Source organism: Cyclopterus lumpus, chromosome 11 (genome assembly GCF_009769545.1).
Source record: "Cyclopterus lumpus isolate fCycLum1 chromosome 11, fCycLum1.pri, whole genome shotgun sequence".
Taxonomy (NCBI): domain Eukaryota; kingdom Metazoa; phylum Chordata; class Actinopteri; order Perciformes; family Cyclopteridae; genus Cyclopterus; species Cyclopterus lumpus.
In genome coordinates this window covers 13,989,370-14,014,407 of record NC_046976.1, presented here as the reverse complement: position 1 = coordinate 14,014,407, position 25,038 = coordinate 13,989,370, and the positions used below count along the sequence as shown (strand labels likewise).

The window sequence follows — 25,038 nt, the reverse complement described above, 5'->3', positions numbered from 1 at the left end:
ATTAAACTATTAATAATGACAAATGTTGCAATTTATATAGTATGTGTACACATTAAATGTCTGACAGTCGAAGGCAAACTTAAAGACAAAAAAACATGGATGGAAATGGGGTTATCTTCCATTAAATCATGGAAGTGTACACTTCACTATATTAATGGTACTTCTACGTCAACCGCTTTCTCAAAGTCAACAGTCAATTGCTGAGAAAAGAGTTGATTACCAGGAGAGGCAATCTTCTCGTTCTAAATTCATGCAGCGGCCACACGTGACTCTCTGGTAAATATGCCAGATAAGGTTAACGATCATCCATAGTCACTGTTAGTAGCTTGTCACCACACGTACCCTCTATATGAAAGACATACCTCCATGGTGGAAGGTGAATGTCCAGTCTTTGCAACAGTCTGAATTAAACTGAATTATCGCAAAAAGCAGCATTGCGAAGAGAGGTATTGTGTTGCTCAGGGATACTTGCTAGCGACTGGAGATTCACAGAACACCCAAATCATTCTAATACAAACATACTCACTCAATGTCAAATCATGTTATTCCATAGATATAACCAGCCAATCAACTACAGCCAATCAACTACAGCCAATCAACTACAGCCACATACGTTTTGACCCATAACTTCATTACTATTCATTCAGACACAAGAAGCACTCTACTTTGCTGTTTCTTCAACCAGGACCCCTACAATGACATCGCAGCATTGTTTGATTTGATTGTACGTGTCAGTGAGATGTTTTTGTTTCGATTGCTACAAATTAATCAATTAGGACGGATGACAAATAGGGGTGGATTTAGGGCCATTGTTGGAGAAACAGCATACTATGTAAGGTAGGTCTGAAACAGTCCAAAGTTCTAAATGCAAGGGAGACATGTGCGACGGGAGGGATTTAGCAATGCGTTTTGCCCCTCTATGCGTTACTCAAGTCCTGGCAGAAGCACAAGAAAGCAGAGACAGGCTGATGACAGGGGGCGAGGTCCGAGATCTTACCTCAAAGTCCAGCTCAGAGTACCGTACTCTTTTCCTCTGGAAGAGGAGGGGGGCAGGGGGAGAGAAGAAAGCATCAATAACAAACCCCTCCACCACTATTTAACTCAAGACCTAGCTATCTCAATGTATCTGTGGATCTCTCGGTGACATTGTCTAGTAACAAGAGGGAAGCGAATATCCACTGGCTGCCCAACACGGTAAAGATATTCTTACAAATGTCAAGGCGAAAAGCTATTTCAACATAATGAGATTAGTGAAGTGGAAGAAGCCAGAATTGGAATGAAACAATAATTTCTTGGCTCACATACTCTCAAATACAATCATTTCAACCCCAGCATAAAGCATCACCCTTTGCTATTTTTGGTCCGATTAAAAGAGCTATAACAAACATATGAGGAATGGTTTTCATCCTCTAATCTTGTTTGGACCCCACCACTCTCCTCTTAAGTGCCTCCGAAGCTATAGCGAGTGGCACACAGGCCGCCGATTTAACAGCTGCAGACATTTCCAACTCATCTGGCCCTGACATTGCATTACATTCAATCTCTGACTTCCTATTTGGCTCTTGCCGTCTGCCAGATTTGCATTTGGCAGTGAGGGCAGCTGCTCTTCGTTGTTAATTAAAAGCTGTATTCATTCTTTGAAAGGGCAGAGCTGCTGATCTGATGCTATGGCAGCCAAGGTTTGAACAGGTAAAGAAGTGCAAACAGAGAGAGATGTAAGTCTCTCTCTGAGATCTCCTATTCGCTTTGTGACATTCACTCTGCTCATAAAACCTACAGAGAAATCCTTACCTTAAACTGAGGAATTCCGTGATTGAGTTTGCTTTGTATGGTAGACATGCAACATGTACAGTATATTGCATGTTTTGTTGTGGGAACACATAAAGCAGTCATTAACTCACTCATACAACATTCATTAGGAATCCTTGTGTGATTTGATGTTATGATGGTCCTATAGCCAACAACAGTCACACACTCGTTCATCATCTTTCATTTGAATGTACTCTATGCCGTGATTCACATGAAACTTCACGTCTACTGACGTTTTGAATCCTCAAGTTAGGCGATTTAGCCGTCACCATCTTGGATCACGGCAGTTGCCATCTTGGCTTTTTGCAACCAGAGAATGGCAGTGACCGTTATTTGGAATGCGGCTCCGGTAGCGGCAGCAGCCTGTCAATCTCAGTAAGCCCCCCCCTAAAGCATAGTCGGCGTTATGGTCTAATTTACTCTAAATGGGACCATCATTTACTAAATAAACATCATCCTGTATTGGCTTCACTCGTCCGAAACAGAGTTTGCCGTCGTCAACACAACCTCTACTGCTTTCTATAGCAGGATGATAGAATAATGTGCCCTGTGAACCTCATCATGTAGAGTTTAAATTTACAAGCCACTCCCTAAAAAAACACAGTGAAATGAACACTGTTAGTGCATTTGTGTGATCCCTCCATTATGCGTCACCATACTTAAAATGGGGAGTAAAACACTGCTGTGATTTAATCTTGATAGGCACGCTCTGATATCCATCTCCAAATCAAGCATATTCAAACAGGGTGAAACTATGGCAGTAAATTACATCCCCCAGGTTTCTATGCAGATTCTTTCTTTTTTTGTGGGTGGGTGGGTGGGGGGGGGGTGGATGTATTCATGAGTGCACTCGCAGCTCTTCTGATTTGTTCTGAGTTTTAATGACTTGTCTTTAATGTTCTCAGCCCTAAATGAAACATCTGCACTTTTCGGTGAAAGTGTCACTTCCATCTCTTAAATCAACCGTGTGAGTCAGCAACATGCCATTCGAGGGAGATCATATGCGTGTGTTTATGTGTCCATGTTATCGTGTGCTTGTTTTTGTGTCGATGTCAATATGTTGTTTGGGTAAAATTAAGGTCGGCTGAAAGATATTCACTAGGGCCATTCACTGATCCTGTCTGTCTCAGTCCATCTGCTGTCCCACCTTGTACTGTTAGGAGGGGATATCACATACTTTACACACACATCACACATACACACACACACACACACTATACCAATAAGAAGTTGTCCCTCATTGAGAGAATAACTCATTTTAAAGCTTATTGGCTCAGTCTCTGTCTCAATAATAACAGTTGTCAAGACAGACTTGTGGTGGAGCACACGGCTGTGCTATCATCGCAGTGTGTTGGACATATTGTTACTGTATGTCATAGACAATGTATTAGACATTGTTATAATTGTTTGAAGGCTACAATGGCGACTTTCTTCCCCATATTCTAACATAGCCATGTATTCACAGAACTTTTCATTTAGTAAAGCATTGAATCGTACCTTTTATTTTTCTCAAGTTTAAAATAAACATTGATTGGTTAAACTAGTTGTTCCTAATGCAAATATGTTTTCTTATCAATAACTTTATTAACCTAAAGAAAATGGGGTCATTCGCATTTTTCATGTTCATATTATGTGAAAGTGTTTAACCTCGCATATGCATAATGTCATATTAAATAGGTAATCCTTTCCTGCAGAGAACTCTTCTTCCCCTTCGTGTCTTTCCTTCCCTTCGCTTTCATTTCAGCATCACGACTTATATAACAACGCCATCACCATCGCATCCATAACTGTGAACATCAAGTGTTTCCTCAAGTGAAAGGTAGACATTGTGATTAAACTCCTCCACCACTGGGAACCCCTCCTTCCCTCAACCTCTTACCCACCTCCAGGGATCCTGCTGAGATGCTGCTGTTGGCATTGGTGCTGCCCAGGTTCCGTGGCAGGGTCCTGGTTCTCTCCACTGTGGTTCCCCCTGTGAGGATCTGTCTGACCGACGGCCTGTGGCCCTGCTTCAGCTGGAGCGAATGCCCGTGGGTGTGCATGTGTCCTCCGTGAGAGTGTACAAGACCACCTGGAGCCATCATGTGGGCATGCCCGTGGGGCATGGTTTTGATTGTCCCGTAGGAGCGGTTGAGGTTCATGGCAATGTTCATGTCGCACACACTCGATGGCACAAAATCCGCCGGGTACGCCTCACTTTCAGCTGGGTGGAGGGTCAAGGGTGAGGGAGGCGGGGGGAAAGGAGGATCCTCCACTGCGATGTTGAGAGGCTTGTCCTCGCAACCCAGTCCCATGCCTCCTCCTTGGCAGGAGGGCGCCGGAGGTTTGAGACTGACCGTCCTACGAGGTAAGACCATGTAGTCTCCCTCCCCGCCTCCTCCACTCCCTCCTCCCCCTCCGCTACCCCCGCTCCCGGCACTTCCGTCCTGGGAGGTGTTGGAGGACGTGGGCGGTCGAGCCCAGCCCAGGCCACTCTCGGTGCACAGGTAGATTGGAGCGCCACTGCGTTGCTGCCCCTGTTGTCTCTGCTGATCTATGTTTACCTCCTTCTTGTGGGACGTCTCACTCAGCTCATTGAGGCTGCAGAGGGTTGGAACCTTAAAAAAAAACTACAAGTTTCAGTATTTCCTGAAAGCAAGATACTCTTATTTTAGATCACCTCGACTTATAACTTCCTGCAGCTAGATTACAATGTTTCACTTGTTAGATGCTAAGCTTTTCAGCTTTTGGACAGACAAGTTGAGCAGAGCATTACCCTGACCATCCAACTGGTCAGTCAATGTCAACTTCAATTCCTTACCTGTACAATGAGGTTGGGAGGGGGGATGTTCCCGGGCAAGGAGCTGAAGTTGACCCCAACTCCCCCCTCCTGATGGGCTGCCAGTTTGGGATCATCCTCCTCATCCAGGGAGATGCGGGAAAGGGTCCCAGTGATGGTAGCCGGGTTACAGGTGTTCACCTCTTTGAATATGACTAGAGGGAGATGGGAAAGGAAGTCAAGGAAACAGCGAAGCAGTGGAGGATCGGCGTGATATATGGGGGTTAGGATAATTGGTCAAAGTAAGAACAGAAGAATTGAAGAGTTTATGAGTGAGGGAAAGGTAGGGGCAAATGGTGAGGAAGAGGAACATTTGAAGGGAGAAAAAGGAATTGTTATTGAATGGTATCGATATAATGTGTGCCAAAGAGAACACAGTTGACAGAGAGATAGGCACAATTTAAAAATTAATCAGGTTTTGATACGGAAGTTTGTTATCAGCTTTGAAGTCGCTGTGAGACAGATTGCATCTCCGAAGAAAAGTTTCACTTCTCAATTTGTGCTTATATGGTTCACAGTAACTAAGACGAGTTTGTCTGTGACACTGTGACCTTAAGTCTTGCTCCATCTCGAGATTTGTCGGATTTTTATTAGCTTGTAGAAAGAGCCTGAGTGCGAAATGCTGTGTGCTTCAAATGAAATGGAGCAAAAATTCCCTCGCCACCGAGTCCTGGCCCATATCTTGCTCACCAGCCTATTACAGCCTTTGTGTGTGATTCTGTGTACATGTAATACATGTGTATTTATGTATGAGGGCCTGCTTCTTTATTCACAACACTGTGAATAAAAACGAATTACATGGCTTTGGGTTAGCATTCATGCATGAGTGGGAACTACACACAGAATACTATACATTTCTCGAATAGCTCCTTCAAAATAAACTGCGGCATGCTGATGAGACACTAAGTTAATTCACAACTGACATCAATCTATCATCACAATCAAACACTACACTCCAAACCATTTGGAAATTCATGCTCAATATCATGCTCATTCTGTCACCATCAGAAGAGAGAAGATTTACTCTGTGGGCCCCAGAATCCAATCTATACCAAAAGCATGTATCACAGTCCATGTTTATGTTGATGCGACAAAATGTCAAGCTAGGCGTTTTATCAAAAAAAATTAAAGCTGGATCCAGCTTACCAGTCTGCATACCAGCAAGCACACCGGCTGAGTACAGAACCGAGCTATCTCCTGTATAACAGTCCGGTTTGGTGCATAGTGATGTGAAAGGACTGGGCAATTGTTCCCAAATCTGATCCCTTCACATCCGCATCCGACAATGGAGACCCAGAGAATGACCTATAGACAAATCTGGCGGTTGCTTTACGTGTTGCGCTCTCAAGCGCCGCGGCTATTACTGCAGTGGCATCGTTCAACTGAACAGCTTTACACTGACAGTGAAAGCGGAGACGTTTGGATTGATCACCGTCACCATTCATCACCTGTGACAAATGAAGGTAGTCATGTTTGAAAGTTACATATTATTAATAATTACACAGCCTTTGGGGCTAAAAAAAAAAAAAAAAAAAATTTTTAATTAAAGTACTGCTACTGTCCAGCCGCCGCAGATTGGATATCAAAAGGCTGGGCAGAATAACTCTATGTTAGACCCTGAAGGAAGTACGTGCTTTCTTCGGATGTGAATCATCACTCAGAAGAAATTCAGCATTTAAAAAAAAGGAAGATATAAAACAAGTGGAATTTCACATATTTTAAATGAAATGGATTTCATTAAGTGCATGCTCATGGCTTTTAAATTATGTTGTTAAAGCAGCTGATAACAGCAGAGCCCAATTTGTTAAAACTCAAAATGGTATTCAAAAGTTTACATTTTGTACATTTCACCGAGAAGGTTCTCCAGAATATATTTGGCAAGATTTGTTGGCGAAGTTGCTTGAGATGTGAAATTCTTTCCAGACATTCCAGTTTTGTTTATGAGCGAGGTGCCACTGCAGTTATGGCTGCTTGTTTACTTCCACCTGCAACCCCGATTTGTCTATATGAATTATTGAAGTCCAGGGAAGGACCAGGCAGTGTTAAAAAGGTCAATCGGGTGCAACACTTACATGGGTGTCCTCTCTCTGCAAGGGTGGAGGGGGAAAGTGACTGTGTTAATATTTCAAAGCACAACACGTTGTGGTACATTATCAACACATCCAAACGCACAGCGACCACTGTCAGCGGCGAGTGAAACGGGCCTGAACACGCTGAGGAGTGTTATTATCATGCACAATTAAACACAGTCTCATCAAAACATATGCTCGCTGAACACGTACTGGGCAGATTCAGAGTGATTGATAAGGCATAATGATTTGTGCACGACTGCGTCGAGATGTAGAACATCTTCCGCTTGTCATTTTATCAACACGTACCGCAGCAAAAAGTAAGTAAGAGCTCACCCATCGGCTCGCAACGCTTCTCCTGTACCGGGCAAAAGGGAGAACGGGGAAGAGAAATCAAGTGGAAAGGGAGAGCTCACCTGTTTGACACGCCAAATCCACATCCTTTTCAAAATCCGTCTGAGAGAGGGAGGAGGGGTCGGGAGAGAGGAGAGGCAATTAGTGTCATTACATTCAGCACATCCAGAAATGCACAGCCCTAATGAGTGACTGGATCGTGAATGGTGATGCTGTATCCAATGACGGTGATGCTCTACTGTAAGTTGAGACTAAAGACAAGGATAGAGATATGTTGCCATGGTGACACTTTTACAACCCGGTCAATTAGTCATGCCCTCCTCTGTGAACGAGACACAGCAATGTTGAGTTTTCTATTTCTTCATAGTGAATTTGTCCAAAGCCTTTTTTTGAAACAGGGAAGAACTGACACTTCTTCTGTTTGATGGCACACGCTGCTACGTTGTTTACGATGTGTATCGGTTCCCGGCAGAAGACCCAAACACAGTTTTTGAAAGAGAGGAGCACAACGCTGGGGTGTTTTTCCAGGAATGTAATGCTACTGTATGCCTCATCAGTCACCTCGCTATCGTCTGAATGCCTGAACTAGTATCTGCTGTGCCAATTGAAGCAAAACTGTGTTGTCTTCCAGGCTGGCTTTTCGTGGACTAGAAAAAAAATCCCAAAACATAACAATCAAAATACTTTTTTTAAGATTCATTCCCACTGATGACCAAAACACAAACATCACCACAGAGCTTAACCTACACTCAATATTCTGATTTAATGTAGATAAGGTATCAACATATGATGTGGCACTCCTTGGGCTAAAGAAGCCCTCCCAAACCCAAAGTGTGGTGGGTTGAATGAAGAAGTGTTGTTTCCAAAATGGCCAGCACTCAAGTTTCCTAAACTTCAGAGAAAGGGAAGCTCATTGCTATGCAGTTGTGGTCCTCCCTTCCCTCCCCATACAGCCTCTTCCTGTCCTCGGTGGGATTCATTTACAAAAGCCTTTGTTTGGATAATAAACTACAGATTTTAGACAGTTTGGGCACGCCACACAGGCAAAGAGAGGAGCATGGTGGGGAGGGGGGGGGGGGGGGAATGAAAAACTGAAAGAGAGAAGGAGAGAATGTGTAAAGGTCTCAGAGGAGCGGAAAAGCTCTTATTAGGAAAATCACCCGCAGCACCATAAATGGGTCTCTCCTAAATAGCCGGATGAGGATATGAAAAATCCTCTCTCTCTTTCTCTCAGTCTCTATCTGCCATCGAAATCGTGAGAAAAACAAATCATTTGTATCTTAACTATAACACACTCTCTGTAACAGCCTCACAGGTTAAGTACATCGAATCATCAACTGTTTCGTAAAAAAACACCACAATGTCCCATTGACTGAGTTGAGTAAACACCCAATAATATAGAGCATTCTAGGCAAGGTTACTTCTGAAATTGATGTAAAAGAAACCATTATCTCCTGAATAAATCAAAAAATGGCGAAAGACAAGGTTTGCTACCTCGCTATAGTAAAAGTGCTAGTTTCTGTTTCTACATCACAGCTATTCAAACAAAGATTTAAAGGTGCAATATGTAATCAAAACTAAACTAAATTTGATACAATATATATTTTTGGTTCAGGGAATAGCTTGACACTTTTGGTAAGTATTTCTGTTCAGATAGTTACTCCTCTCATTTTTGTTTGATAAATATGGAGCAACGGATTAGTTTGGCTTAAGACTGGAAACATGGAGAAACAACTATGGCTCTGTCCAAATTCTATGCCTGTCAGATTCTCTAACCTCAGTATTTAGACCAACATATCTTGTTTGGTGAATCGATTAAAACAACTCATTAAAATAAAACACTAAAGTGTGCGCAGAACTTTTTCCTGTCCGGGAGCAGTAACCTTGACAACAAGACTCCAAAAAGTCACTGGGTATATAGCAAAGAAGTAGTACAGCACATAAACCCCCTTTCAAACCACAATCTCTTTTTATTAAACACAAGATAAAGAGCTTGTTCCAGTCTTTGTGCCAAACCAAGCTTACCAGCTGCTGGCTGTAGCTCCATGTTCAGCGTACAATAATGAATGTGGTATCCATCTTCTCACAACACTTTCAAATAAAGCAAATATGTGTGCCTTTCAAAATGTCTCAGCAAACCTTTACTAATTGTTCCTATTTGTTGCAAAATGTAGTTTTACAGATTCCACCTTTCTCCATCTATGGGTTTTACCGTTCAAACTGACATATACAGTATATATATATATATATATATATATATATATATATATATATATATATATATCAGCATATTTACTAAAGGGGACATACTGGTTGTCTGCCGATGTGGTTGTGGGCGTGGTTATGGTTATGAGCATGGTTGTGGGTATTGTTCAGGATGTGGTTATGCTCATGTGCGTGGCTGAGCTCTAGCACATGGTTGTGGGTGCTGTGAGGAAGACTGTGGTAACAGGCTTGTTGGCATGCCTGGTGGACCATCGGGGGGAACTGCTGTGAGTGGCAACCGGACAGTGACGGGGAAGTGCCGCAACGCGGAGAGCCACCCTGCTGCCCACAGTAGCTCACATTGGGACCCTTCTGATGGTGTAAAACAAATTCATGGAAAAGAAAAAGTTGAAACGTTTCATGCAGAAATATAACCAGTTTTATACAGGACAGTAATGTGTTTTAATCAGAGATTAAGATTCTATTTTCCAAATTTCATTTTTTTTATTTCAAAGACACCTTTGAATCCAGAAGGTGTAGCTACAGTTCTACATCTTTATGATTTCTGAAAATGTTCAGAGTTTAGTATTCTAATGGGATTTCCAGTGAATAAAGCAAGAACACCTGAGTATAATGATGATGGTGATACAGCCCGACTGGTAGCAGCTTCACCAAATAATCCATCACAATTAATACTCTCAAGGGTATTGTGTCGTTACGACGGGGCTCCATGCATATGTGCCGAGAAGATTCCTTCAAAGTCATACGCATTTAGAGAGAACGTCAAGGTTTACTAGCTGCCGTTCTCAATAGAGCAATAGTTGGCATGGCAACGAGCTGTGTGTTTGATCGCAATTTGTTTAACCAAAACTTATAACAAAATAAGCGCCGTGAGACCGTTCCTTCTCGGTGGTGAAAACAGAGACGGAGAATGTGTCATAATGGCCTCCCTGAGCAGAACGATGGCTCCAAAGTATAATCGTGATACCATCAAACGGGCGTTAAGAAAGCCATAACCGTTACCGCAAACAGGTCTCAGGGAGGAACGAAGGGAGAGTGTTGCGATAGTCGCTCATGCTCTGCAACTGTACTGACATTGGCCCGGCAGATCAACTATGTATAATTGATAACACTATTGTCCACGTTTGGAACAACAACACTGTTACCGGAGCTCTGTGCTCTTCCAGTAGAGGAGGGAGCGCAGGTAACAAGTAAATAAAAGTGTTGCATTTGATAATACATGAAATACTGTGGCAATATACACCTTTCTTTCCTGTAGTCCACACACCGAGAATGTGATGAATGCATTGATTTACTTAGCAGAATATTGTCACATGGTTATAGTTGACAACTTTTCATCTCCAGTTATGGCACTCTATGAAGTTAGTTTCAGGCTGGGAGGGATATTGCATTTGTACGGGAAATGAAATCAAACACTTTTGGAAAATAACATTTGAAGATGCATAATGCATGAACAATAATGAAGACGGCCAGGTATGAGTTTGGACACTTCAATAATAGCAATCGTGCTTATTGCTATTGGAGCCAAAGCTTCTAGAAAGCTCCAGCCTGGTTAATTTGAGTCCGAGGCTAATGGGATGAAATGGAATGCTATTCACCATGATCTGCACCTGTCCATTCTTGCAAGAGTCTGGCGAGTTTTCGCTGTCGTCTTTGCATCCCCCCATCCTGCAGCGCACCGCATCCTGCACCTGAAGGGGCAGAAGAAGACATTGGGGAGAAAGGAAGGATGAAGATATAGCGAGGAAGAGTGGGAGGGGAACAGAACGATGGAGGAGAGGAAGGGAGGACGCAAAGGGAATAAGTTATTGGAGGAACTTTTGCTTAAGTTAGTTTGGCAAATGGAGCACGGGGAACTCACTCCCTCTGATTTTTCACATTCTTTGTTTTTATTTCTGCAATGACAGAGGTTCAGTGAATACTAAATCACGTAGAAATGAAAGTAAACGGGAAAGCTATATTCTTCACAAAGTAGCTCAGCCTGTAGCTTATGTAACAGTCAGTGGATTTGGTATAGAAAGCACACTGCAGTTCTTCAAAGTGGCCTATTTGAGTCTTGTGAGATCAGTGGAGTTCGGTCCAAATTAAAAGCGATAGCGCAGTATAGAGCTATTCTAACCCGTGGGCCTTTCCAATGTCACTGTTTTTCTTTAAGCTCCTGCATGCGACATCTATGCAAATACACACCGTCAAAGGTTGAGTTCGTAAAACACAGTTTAAATCAAATGGATCCCCGTGCATTTTGTTTCACAAGCAGCTTCTAGCCTCTTTTCCCACATCAGGCTTTGTATTATGGATATCCTGCTAACTTGCTGAGGAGCAACACCATTTCTCAATGTTGCAGTTGTCAAATTCCATAAGAATCTTATGGCTGGAAACAAGAGTGCTCGTGTAAGAGGCATTGCAGGAGCGTCTTCAATCTCGCTGGGTGGTCTCATCTATGTGTGTGTGTGTGTGTGTGTGTGCGTGTGCGTGCCGCGGAGGATGTACTGGATTGGGGAAGAATCCATGTCATATTAATACTGCATGAGCTGGGTTATTGCCTCCATTGTTTCTTTCCATCCGTCTCTTCCCTTTATGTCCACACTCATCCTCGGTGGCATTTGTTCCCTGCGTGAGTGTCTGTTGGCAATGTAGCTCATTCTGACTTCAAAGCGAAGAGCCCCTCTATGTGTCCATACCTCTCTGCCTCCACCTTCATCTCCATTTCTTCCTCTCCTACCATCATCCCCTGCTTCGCTCTTGAATCACGTTTTTTCTTCTTCTTCCTTTTCGTTCTTTTTTTTCTTTCCCCACAGATCTCTGCATGCAATTTGTGTTCCACCCTCCTCCCTCCCCTTACTCTCCTCATTTAACTAAGTCCCTGCGTCACCCTTTCTCACAATATACCTTATCCTGTGCCATCGCCGCACCCTCACATGCATCGAGCGCTAAAAAGGAGCGCTGCGTGGGACGCTTTTTTCCGTCTGTACTTTACTTCACCGAACATCGCCCTTTGTGCTGCCTTCACTCTTGTTTTGCGCCATAATGCTTCCTCCTTCTGCTCCTTTTCCCCCTCCCTCCCTCCGATGTGCCACGCCACTCTGCCTGTTGTTCAGCAGCTACGAAGGATTTATGCAGGGGATTTTCAAACATTTACAATAAATAATTCCTGGATTTACTGTACCCGTATTCCTGCCGCTTTTGTGATATGGATTTAATGCAGCTAAGCATTCCAAGCATTTAAGAATTCACTTACACCACGCTCAATAGCACAATGATCTCTTGGATATAGGAACGTCTGTGTGTGGTGTACATGCATCAGCAACACATCCGTGGAAAACTGATGACATTGTAAATCTATTAATTGTAGCGAGTGCAATAATGAGTTAGACCATGGAAAACGTGTGTCTGTGTGTGTGTGTGTGTGTGTGTGTGTGTAAATAACTGTCTCAAGGGCATGACTACATGTATGTGGACAATGAGTTTAACATTCTACATCCCCGGGGGCACAGCAAAGCCTGTGGCATAAAAGGCACTTGGGGTATTAGTTGGGGACTTAGAGTCTTATTCCATACAGCATCTTGGTAAGCTCCTTAAAGCAGCCTTGGATCAGACGGACAATACTGTACTATCATACTGCATTATGGCAAAAAAGCGCTGCAACTTAGGACATAAATACCGTGCTAATCTCTCTCATGTCTGATTCGCCCGCGTACTGCCGTGACTCACTGACCCGGAAACTACCATGACATTTGCGGAAAAACACAAATCCCACCTGTCGAAGGCAGTGAATGTTGGCGAGGTCACATTAGGGTGCTGGTTTCAACATGTGTGACCTCAATGTGTCTGGGAGCCACACAGCTGCGTAGCGGAAGGAGAAAACCGGACTCACCTCTCGGCGCATTGCGCAGTGGACAGTGATGATGACGAAACCTTGGACCGTGTCAAAGACGGCAAACAGGACCTGGAGGAGGCAAGAAATATATCATTATAGTGTATCCCAAACCTAAACCACGACACTCCCTATAAAGTTATTTGTGCTTGCCAGGCAGCCCTATTATGCTCTTCACCCACCATAAATTACAAGGGATATTCACTTTTATCAATATTTGGCACCATTAATGCATTTGGCCGTTTTTTCTGACAGAAGAGGCATTTTAATGTGGAACAGCTAACCACAAAAAGGCTGCTTCCTCCATTATGCATGATTTTTAATAGAAAGTGTATTGTGTTACCAAGACAACCAGCAACCCTGAGCTTTCATTAATATTATCAGCTATGGTTACATTGCAAAGCAATCTTAATCTTCTTGGTTTTATACAGTTGGAAATGGAATACAACATTTTTGTATGTAAATGTTGCCTTTTTTCATGACGTGGTGAAAAGTTAAGGTGTGAAATATGCTCAGAAAAGAAAAAAAATGTCTCTGAGTCACTCTAACCACTGCATTATGATATCCTGCATTAATATTGTAGTGACATGACTCAATAATCACTGGAGAAATCAGTCAGCCAAATCATGTTTATTCACAATAAATCTTCATAGCCGTTCATACTTTCATTCATAGACTGTCACTGCGGATGACCCGCCTGACACAGATTGTAGGTTCTTCCTTGTTTGTAAATTTTCAACCGTGATCCTATTTTTTTTAATTTGATTTAATTCTCTATCTACGCTTCTCTACTAAACATTCAGCATTAAACTCCAAGAACTGAGGCTCTTTTAGTAAAAAAAACAAATGTACTCATTTTTTTAATGCATTACCCAATTGTAAAGCTGCTTTTCAATGATTCGTCACAGGTGCATGTTTGTTGGTAACGGCGCATACGCGTCTGCTAGTGTTGCTGAGATACATCACCTGGAAGAGTGTGGAGCGCCGGTCGGTTATGGCCAGCACCGCTGACATCCAGGTTAATGCCAACAGGGGGAGAACCACGCAGGAGCTCCACAGAGACGCCCTGCCAGAGGAAGAGAAAGTAATGCAGACACAGGGGGGGGGGGGGGGGGGGGGTACAAGAGGGGAAAGAAGGAGAAGTAACAAGGGGTTCAGTCTCAAACCAGACCAGCCGGTTTTTTGGTAAGTAACCCCACCCCCCACACGCACACACACACACACACACACACACACACACACTTCACACACACACACACACACAGACAGATCAGTCTTAGATTCAGTCTTGAAGGTGATCGGCACCCAAGGGGTTTGCATCCCACTTATAACCTCCAGTGTCAAGTGGAAGATGACGTGTAATCACGTCGATACGTGTAGTTACGAGACTGGCAATTGCTCACAATTACATGGTTGATGGGCGCGTAAGTCTCATGCTGGTGGACTGTGAGGCGATGGGGGCCAACAGGGACGGGGAAGACAGGCCATTGACAGGTACTGACACAGGGGCTTCTGAGGAGTCAGTGTGTGTGTGTGTGATGTGTGTGTGTGTGTGCATGGAGTCAGACACCAATTTAAAATGTTCATGCTGTTTAAGCACATATTCCTGGTTTTATAACCGTCAGTTTGACAGACTGACTACGCTGAGAAATATGCACGCACCTTTACATGCGCATGTCCGAGGCAATGAATAAAAGAGAAAATAGAGCAATAAAGCCAAAGCTGTGCTCTTGTTAATGTGTACACTTCCCAGCTGTTGTTGACTATGTGTTTTAACCACACAATATGGTTCAGTGAAGCAACAGTAACAGCCTAAATGATATGTGAAAAGACGCACTCTAGTGCTGCAAGTGTACCTCATCATACATAATAAGTGTTTTTTAATGAGCTGTTATATTTCAAAGTTCTACAAAGTCATTAGGAATGAAGGACATATGGGGAAGGCATATTCCGTCCCACTTTTAAATGGTGGTTATCTCTTTCTAGAAATTAATTAAGTCTTGAAAGCTTTATCAAGACACTTTGGTATAAATAGACCAAGCTTACTATATAATAATGATACGGAGAATAAGGGAGTGTGTAATGCCAGCTATGTTTTAAGCTGAATTATTGTGTTTGCATGCTATTTCAGTAAATACGGGAATATTATGGTTTCACACTAGCACTAGGATTTCTATAAGCAGATTATTCACAGGATTTCCCATGTATCTAATAATAGAAATATGTTCGGTAAAGATGTCGGTGGATCTGAGCTGTGTGAAAGAAAGTCAATAATGGCCCTGTGTTTTCCCAGGGACGACAAGTAACTGATACAAACTTGTAGCTGCAAATAGGCAATCTCACCCCATTAGCGTTCAATCGTGAAACAACACAACCAAGAACAGAGTTCCTACTTTAAACTGAGCGCTCTTCCAAAGTAAACACAAAGCCATAATGAAAGATTTGCACAAGGACAACGTTAAATACGAGAGTAAAGCGGAAGGAGGGTCTTTCATTAATAGACATGCTGCTCTGAACAAGAAACCATGACAACAAAACTCTTATTAAGATTGCAAAAAAAAAACATAAGAAATTGGCCTTTTGTTACACTCTAGTAGCCCCTTTGAACATATCCAGACTCAATAGGAGATGCTGGGAGGGATGCTGCAAAACATCTTTAAAGGTGTATTTTGACTGCCTCAACGGCTCTCAACAGGAGAAGCTTGGTTAACAACACACCTAGCGGGAGAGCAAATTCATTCTCTAATCAGGTTGACATTACTCTACCCAACTCTATTTTTACACAGAAAATAGTTGCTTTCATGAAGTCAAGATGATAATAAATACAGCTCTTTCAAAGACAAATATAGAAAATATAGAAAAAATACAATAATATGAATACCAATAACTGCGATACATCAACTTGTGTTCCTACATACCTTTTTCTGTTTTGAATTCTAAACTCTTGCTTATATCAGCACACTGTTTGTCAGAGGCTCTGCATTGTTTGGATAATGTGCACTATCAAATACGGAGGAAAGGAAATATGCAAAAACAAGCAAAGATATTGGGACTTTCAGTGGGACTAAAAATGACAAAAACATTGTATTGTAGCTGTATGTAATACTTAATTGACAAGGCTTTTTCTAGAGCCACACACACACACACACACACACATATTATCACTATTTTAACCCTCAGAACAATTAGAAAATGAATTTCCTCATCGATCTCCCTGAGACATTTTCTCTACAAATTCAGAGAGATAATCTAAACAGAACCTTTTACATGCATGCAGCTCCAATATATATGTAATAATGTTGGTATGTTACACTCCTTAAATGCATCGCCAGTTTTTCCTCATTCCCTTGCTGAACTGAAATATCTGAAATATGATGTGTTCACTGAACACCGGCTTAAGGTGGTGGAACCGATATGACAGTTCACCACATTACCTGATATAACGAGAGCCAGAAACACATTTTATAATGCCGCACAGTTTGCATTATTCCTGACAATTAACTGCACCGGTGTGTGAAGCCTATGTTAAAACAAACTCTAAAAATGATTCAGAAACACTGTGAGACACACAGGTCAGGTTTGCTCTGTATGAACCGAGGAAAATCTACTTTGGATCAATACATGCTCTCGTTAAATAGCGCTGGCTTGCAGTGAAGGGTTTGTTCCTTTTCATTACTTTGTTTTTTTCACCCAAGTCAGGATGTCATCCTGCATCGTTACCGAGATTAAAAGGATGGAGGAGAGAGAGAGAGAGAGAGAGAGAGAGAGAGAGAGATACAAACAGAATGATGAAGATGGACTAACATGGCGCTGCTGGCGGTCGAGCTGGACAAAGCGGTGCTAGAGATCACGCCACACTTGGAGCATTTCAGGAGCAGTCGGCTACGCCCCTCTGCTGGGACACTTTAGGACATGTCCGCACACACACACATAGAGACACACACACACACACACACACACACACACACACACACACACACAGACACACACACACCCCGTGTGAAGAGGAAAAGAGGGAGTGGGGGTGGGGAATGTATGCAAACACAAGTTCCAGAAATGGCAAAAAAAAGGTGAACATGCAGGTGTCACAGTTGCAAAAAGAACGAGAAAAAAACAGGAGGAAAAAGTGGACAAAACACACGGAGAGGGTGGGGGTGGGGGGGGGGGAGAGAAAAAACAGGGGTGACGGTGAGGGGGAGAAAAGAAAAGAAAGAAAGAAAGAAAGAAAGAAAGGCAAATTAAAAACAGATCTTAAAAAGTAGCAGCAATGAATAACATTCAGAATACAAAGACTGATTCAGAGCAAGTGGAGAGAAAGTGAGAGACGGACATTGCAATGTCACAGCAGAATAGTAACAGAATACAGTGACACATAGAGGAAGTACAACCAACTATCTTATTCCACAGGGCTGTGCACAACGGAGCTTTATCGGGGCGAAGAGGAAGAAAAAGACTCTGCTTGTTTACTTACAGTTGACTACTCAAACGAAGAGAAACAGTGTGTGTGTGTGTGCGTGTGTTTGTGTGTTAATGTGTGTGCGTGTAGTATTGTACACCGCAAGTGGAGAATGATGGGGCCATGCACGGGCTATGCTACATTAGCGTCCCATCACAGCTCATTGCTTTAGCGCCAGCCACATCCCCACGGCTTCATTATGAAATACATTTTGCTAATGACAGCCTGTCCTGTTAGCAACACGAGCAACTCCTCTGTGCGGCGAGCGCCGGGATTTGTGTGCGCCTATAAACACACTCTGCAGAGAATCTGAGAAGGAATGTGCTTAATACTCGGATAACACCAAGGACTTAGCCTGCAACAAAGAAGGGTGCATCTGTTTTTGTGTCTGTGTCGGTGCGTTTGTGCATATTAACCGGTTTAATCTCAGTCGAATCAAATGCTAACAGAAGCTTATTAACCCCCCAGAGAGCCAATCGGTAATATTAACCCTGCCAGCTACACACCAATTGTCAATTTATATCGGTGTAAGAGACAGACATTGAGGAAAAATGTAATGAGAGGGAGAAAAATAGGAAGAAAAAAGCAAAATCAATAGGTATCAAAATGAAAAACATAGATTTGGCTGCGAGAGCTGAGGAAATCTCCACTCAAAAGATTAGTAAATAGGATGAACAACCACCAACTGCTTTACTGTTGTAGGTGGATGCATATGCAGGCCTGTCTTATGCACATCATATGTGTGCATGGCTGAAAGAATAACAGATGTCGCCCACATAATCCTGGTGTTCACAGTATATCATTAGGTTTCCATCTGCCATCGATTTTCATATCCACCTTATTCAGCTATGTCACATAATACTTCAAAAATTAGATGTGGAAGCGAATGTGAAATGCTGATAGATTTCACAGAGCAACAGCACATAACAAATGTCTTGTCATTTTGATTCCAAATTGATGCCAAATTGGACCATATTTTTCATTATTTCTTTTTCCGGGAGGCACAGGTGCACAAGAAGGTGTGCGTTCAGAGACCCTTGAAAGCCGTTGGAATTAGTTACCATGAAAATGTTTCCTCTCTGAGTTTGTGTCTGCCAGAGAGATTTATTTAATGCAGCAAATTTGTAGTCGGTTCCCAACTAGAATTGTGTTGATGGATGAGTAAGCGGTGTGTGTTGATGTCTTTTGTGCATAGCTTTGCGTGTGTGTGTGTGCGTGTGTGTGAGATGCAGAGGATTTAGGAAGTTAGCTGTGTGTGTGTGTGTGAGATGCAGAGGATTTAGGAAGTTAGCTTACCCCGCTCGTTGCTTTTTAGACTTGTCTGAGATGCCGTCTCGGGACATGAGCTTGTTAAACACCACAATTCCAATGAGCATATTGACCTAAGAGAGACAGAGGGAACCGTTTGATTAAAACTGCTACTATAGATGTGTTGCCAACAGGGATTCAATTCATGCACTGTACAAGAAAGACAATTCCTTGTTTTTATTGTCCTATAAACTTAAGACTGGCAGGGATGGTCCCTGTGCTGTCAGGGCTCCCGGGCTTGCTCCTATGCACGAATAGCCGGAAGCTTATTTATCACATTTGTATTGAAAAAGCATCCATAGATTTCCTATAGCACACAACTACTCACAGTTTTGAAAATCCATAATGGCCAAAATATCCAAAGAGAAAGTGGAACATAATTATAGTAATACCAGCATTCCAACGTTGTATACATATTTGTGATGCCATGGTCTTAAAACATTAACATATATTACATTACATGTCATTTAGCTGACGCTTTTATCCAAAGCGACTTACAATAAGTGCATTAAACCATGAGTGCAAACTATTTTATAAAGTGGACAAAAATGTTGGATATACTTTTATACAACTGATGCACGCAAGTTTTCATTTGGGCAATCACTACTAAATTGGTTAATAAAAAAAGAGAGAAGATCTTTCTCGTATTCATCATTGCAGATGTGCGTTATGGTAATTGATTATTGCAGTAAGGCTTTCAGTTACGAGTGGCAGTAATGAGAGCAATGTTGATGAGCAGCACTCCATTCAGTCTGTGAGGAATACAAGGTACTCTTGGAAGTTGTCTTCCAAACAAACAGAAGTTATGTTTACATTCTCACAAAACTGCATTGTGGTCCAAAAGACCCATTTGAATTAATTTATATATATATATATATATATATATATATATATATATATATATATATATATATATATATATATATTAAAAACTCGCTGGCTTCTCGTACACATGAGGAGCCAGTTAAGCTTGCCAAACATCTGGCCATAGTGACCCAGTGACAAGAATTCTATTAGGCCCACGCTCACAGAGATCTGAGCCAACGCTTGCCATGTAGACCTCTTCCACTATGAAATCCGGTCCATCTGGGAGATACCAGCGACATATTCCTTCTAATCCTGATCATATCTGAACTCGATCTATCCCCGTTTATGGGTTTCCCTGTAGAGTTTCTGTTTGGTTATTCATCTGCTGGTTGTTCTTTGAGATGTCAGCGTTCCTTTAGCAACACATGACATTCACGCACTGTGTATGCAACGCGTTCAAGGTCCTACACGGAACGTCTGCCTGGATCCCTTCCTTCATCTGTCACTGTTGGCAACTTCTGCATGCGCAGAAACATTTTATAGATTCAATACACGGTTGCTGGAAATCCTAAAGAAAGAGTTGAGTGGTTTTGCAGGTAAAGTTTGACTTTGATGTGGTCCGTTGAATTTCGAGTTTTTTGCAGCCTTTGCAAGAAGCCGGATTTTGATTTGAAGGCTATTTCTCTGCTACATCCACGGTACATCTGGCAGCTTTTGCAATAGGGTAAAAACTCTCTCTCTCTCTCTCTCTCTCTCCCTCTCTCTCTCTCTCACTGATCCCCTTCCGCCTCATGTGTGTGTTGCTGCTGACAGCTACCTACGATGTTCCAGATAGCGAGAGCACTATCGTCATGCCAGTCATGTCCGGTCCCAGCATCGTGAGTCAGCATCACCCTGCTCTGCTATTTGCCCAGAGCCAGGTTGATTAATTAAAGAGTCCTGTGGGAAGGTCTGTGTTTCTCTGCCCGATGCCCCACTCTCATTACAGATGTGTGTTAGAGTGGGGCCCCAGCATCAACACCGGGGAAACGGGGACCGTAACAGGACGTAGCAGCTGGGGTGTGGAAAGTAAATCGACATTGTGGAGTCTGGTGTTCCTTGGAACCATTCCAAGGAACACCAGACTCTGACGCACAACGTATGAGAATAACGGTCCTTTGATTTAACAAGATGGCTTTAACCTTTGAGCTCTTAAACGTAGACACACCAAACGCCTAACCCTTCTTATATTAGCATGTGTTAGTTCTACTATTATTAATGTATGTACAATGGGTTTTCGTTAGATAAAGAAACCAACTGTGTGCTGTCTTACAGAATTGTGAGTGTGAATGTGCATGTCCTGTGTTTTCTGACTATGTAACCTTTAAATAATGGTAGTAATGGAAGCCACAACATTATCATAATCATGAATATTCAGCACTACATCATCCTGCGTTCCCTCGTGTCCCGAATTGTCAAACTGTCACGCTCTCGTCAGGAATTTACTTCCAGAAAAAATGCATATCACTCTGCACACCTGTGACGCCGTCTGATCCACGCTTTCTTTCTGACATGTGCTACACAGTGAGTGTGCAAGCAACAAGAGAAGGAACAACAAATCCTAATGCATGAGCAGAAGCACAACTGCAGCGGCGGCAATTACCAAAATTAAGTTTAGTACCCCATCCTGACCTATTAAATTTAGTGGTAGAGAAATCCACACAGGGATTAATTTTGCAGAAATTAGCCTGCTAGAAACAGCTGCATACAGCGGCACACAACAGATGATTAAAACACCACGGAGAGATGCAATCAATGCACTCAATTTAGCTGCAGAACAATATAAAGCTATATGTTATTGTATTGCAAATGTCTATTTTATACCAATTGGCAAAAGCAAAGAAATGACACACTATTATAATTGTGGTGCACACTTTGAGTTACATATTAATGTCTGAAAAAGATATATTTATCCTAAAATACTCATACTTTGAAAGAGTGAGAGATTTGGCTGCCGGGCTGGCGTTGCATCGCCAGGAAGCTTTTGTCTGCTGGAATATACTTTAGCGTTTTTGAGCTGACATTTGTAAACTCGAGGATCAAAGTGCTCATCTCATCATTTTGTCGTGGACACCCCGGGTGCGTCTGAATGCTCACATGTGCATGAGGGAGTGAAAGGAGAAGGACGAACTCCGAAGGTCAGCTGCAGCTCTTAGCTTTGGAGGCTAACTTCAGACAATATTTGTAGAATAATATCATAAGCTCTTTAAAAGAGTTGGACAGACTCACCAATACAATGACAGCAGCAGGTCCAACGAAGGCATAAAGCAGACCGCCCTCCAAGGACAACCAGCAACTAAAAAAAAAAGAAATAAAAAAAAAAGTACTTTGAACAAGAAATGATATGCAGGTCTCACATTCCACTTGTTGTGAGTGCCAAACACTTCACCACCACCAATTAAGGATCTTGAATATCCTAAGTGAGGGATAAAGAAGTCATTTATTTGGCTGCGTAAGTGCTTGATTCTGTAAATATTGCCCTCAGTGACAAGAAAATGTATTATGCACATTACCTAAAACATATCCCGAAAACTGTAAATACTCTTGTGGAATTTGTTTGGGTGTGAAAGCTATTGAGACTCAATGAATTTAAATGTGTCCTCCAGTGATGTCATCAGAGCATACTGAAACCCTGCTGTCATCTTAATTGCAGCTCAATAAAAATTAAGATGAACAACCCACAGCCAAAAAGCTAGTATGCAGTCATTTTATTAATGAGATGTTAAGTAAAAGTAAGAGGGAACAAAGTTGTAAATACCTTTTTTGAATTATACCATTTACTGGGTATTAGAGCTCTTTGTTAGCACATCTTGTTTAACAGCAATTGTCAATGATTTTTCTTATAAATGCTCTGCTCCAAAGTAAACAACATATCCATTTCATTTGATAGATTTCTGCTTTTCTCCTTGCATTAATATGCATTTAAAGAGGCTCAGTTAGAATAAGGTGATTTCCTTACACAATTTAACATTAATTTAAGAAAAAGTGTAGATTCTTCTCTGATTGTTGTTTATATGATTTGTTTTGTTCCAACAGGTCTGAAGAAACAGATTAGTTTGATGTTGGACGATATTTTAATCTAGACTGTCTACTTATTTAGTCATTAAAAAATTAGGGGAATACTTTTTTTTTTTTTTTACATGATCTTGACAATGCATAAACAACACTGTCATTTATATATATATATATATTACATGAGCAACTAAGATGTGTTCTGAATTTGATGCATATTGAGAGAAGTTGTGACAAAGAACACAAAGCGTTTATAGAAATCAGATAGATAGTTGGATGGATTGTTGAAAGTATGAAAATACTAGTTTATGAAATAGAGCTTAGCCTTCATGGGGAAAAAGGAGAATTCAGTATTTTGAAAAGCTAATAAAACACAACACTTGGAATGGTTAAGTGAAAGGGCAATAGATGGCACAGTGCTGATATTGAGTGATGATATTCAAATCCTATTATGATTGTTTTGAGGGACAGTGCAGGGGGTCGTAAAGTATCACTCACTAGCTCGCCGTGCCGTAACCTCTCGCTCTGGTGAAACCCACCGACACTGCTACGACGAGAGCTGGAAGACCTGCAGAGAGGAAAAGATCCAAAGGGTGAGACAAATGATAAAAGGAAGCCTTAATAGGGACGATGAAGCATGTCGGCCAAATAAGATTCTCTCGTGCGAACAACCCCATATGGCTCTTCCTATTCCAAAATGAAGAAGCCGTGCAACAGCGTGTAACGTGTGCATATGTAATCAAAACTGACTTGGTGCTCTGTAGCTACGCCAGAGTGCGCTGCATGTGCTCCCTGACACACAGGTCCAGCTGCAGGCATGAAAACTGGGCTTGGATCCCAGTTCATTGCAGGGAGGGAAGCTCTGATTTAGCATTTCTCATGTACATTAACGCTGCCAAAGGTGACCGAGGCATGCAGCATGGCCGTGAGCGAGTAACACTATGAATGTGGTTGTGTGGGACTGAAAGAGAGTGCATAAAATCTGAGGAATAGCTACGAGTGGTCAATAAGTTGTGCGTTAATTAGCTATTAATTAGGATGGGTGTGTCTGTGTGTGCGTGTGCGTGTGTGTGTGTTTGTGTGTCGGTGTTGGGAAAGAGAGTGAGACTGAATGTCACAGAGTACGTGCCAGGAAAAGAAGGAAATATGTCGGGCTCCGTAATGAGCTTGGCTCTAAAATATTCAAGTAATTAACAAAGCTGTGATTATGGCTGCAAATGAAAAGCAATTAGAAAAAGTCACATTAACATTAACAAATAAGATGGTGGGGAGCCAGGCTGGTCCACTAACCAGCATAGGCAAAGTTTCAATTAGATCAGTCTAGCGTTTATTGATGTATAATAAGGTAAACACGGACCTATACATTACAAATGCGTCGCCTGCTAATCTAACACAGCTCCAGGCACACCTCAAATCTCCTGTTTCCATGGCAACTGATTTCAATCACAAAATTTGGGGGGGAAAATTGCGAAATTGACGTGAGGAGGATGAGCTGTTTGATCCCCTTCATTCTGCTCGACTGTTTCATGCATTTCATGTCTAAAGCAGCCCCACCCCTCCCCACACACACCCATCCCCCTCACACACACACACACACACACACACACACACACACACACACACACACACACACACACACACACACACTGTCAGTATCTTTCTCTATCTGTGACTGTACAGTGATCTATACATTCTCCCTCCTCTTTATCAAGTAAGGGCATTGATGACATGGCAGATTAGACTGGTGGGATCAATATCAAAGGAAATGAACAGACAGTGTGTGTGTGTGTGTGTGTGTGTGTATATATATATATATGTGTCTGTGTGTAGGTGTGTGTGTGTGTGTGTCTCTGTGTGTGTGTGTGTGTGTGTGTGTGTGTGGGGCACAGTGTTAGAGGTTGTGATTGAAATTTACAAGGCTGTATCTCAAAACATCTGACCACTGTTACACAGATGTTATCATGTGTTTTGATTATCCTGGAACATCACTGGTCCCTATTGCGAGTACAGCAAGATAAAGTGACATGGAGGCTGAATGGAACAGAGGAGTTATTCAGCTGAAAGGAGTGAGATTATGTTCACTCTGAGTGTATACTGTGAACCTTTGTGAGTGACTGTGCATGAACATATTCACTTCTAGCTTTGGCTGTCGTTTGTAAGATTATATTAGATACTGTAATTAATGTCTTTAAGGAAATCGAGTCCCTGAAGTAGCAAATAACAGCGAAGTAAGTGGGCTATTATTAGGAAGAGCGCAAATGAAGGT

At 42.1% G+C, this 25,038-nt stretch overlaps 1 protein-coding gene across 1 annotated transcript in view; it reads right to left on the bottom strand.

Annotated features, from left to right (window-relative positions):
* Positions 1-25,038, bottom strand: part of adgrb2 (adhesion G protein-coupled receptor B2) — a 126,155-nt gene that overhangs the window by 12,978 nt on the left and 88,139 nt on the right. The window contains exons 20-32 of the mRNA XM_034545263.1: positions 23,271-23,340; positions 21,990-22,056; positions 18,903-18,988; positions 16,955-17,053; positions 14,117-14,216; positions 13,151-13,222; positions 10,875-10,967; positions 9,361-9,627; positions 7,113-7,152; positions 6,700-6,714; positions 4,610-4,782; positions 3,693-4,406; positions 998-1,033 (exon numbers count right to left, since the gene is read on the bottom strand). Coding sequence (XP_034401154.1) covers positions 998-1,033; positions 3,693-4,406; positions 4,610-4,782; positions 6,700-6,714; positions 7,113-7,152; positions 9,361-9,627; positions 10,875-10,967; positions 13,151-13,222; positions 14,117-14,216; positions 16,955-17,053; positions 18,903-18,988; positions 21,990-22,056; positions 23,271-23,340 — 1,832 coding nt within the window. The remainder of the gene's footprint in view (positions 1-997; positions 1,034-3,692; positions 4,407-4,609; positions 4,783-6,699; positions 6,715-7,112; positions 7,153-9,360; positions 9,628-10,874; positions 10,968-13,150; positions 13,223-14,116; positions 14,217-16,954; positions 17,054-18,902; positions 18,989-21,989; positions 22,057-23,270; positions 23,341-25,038) is intronic.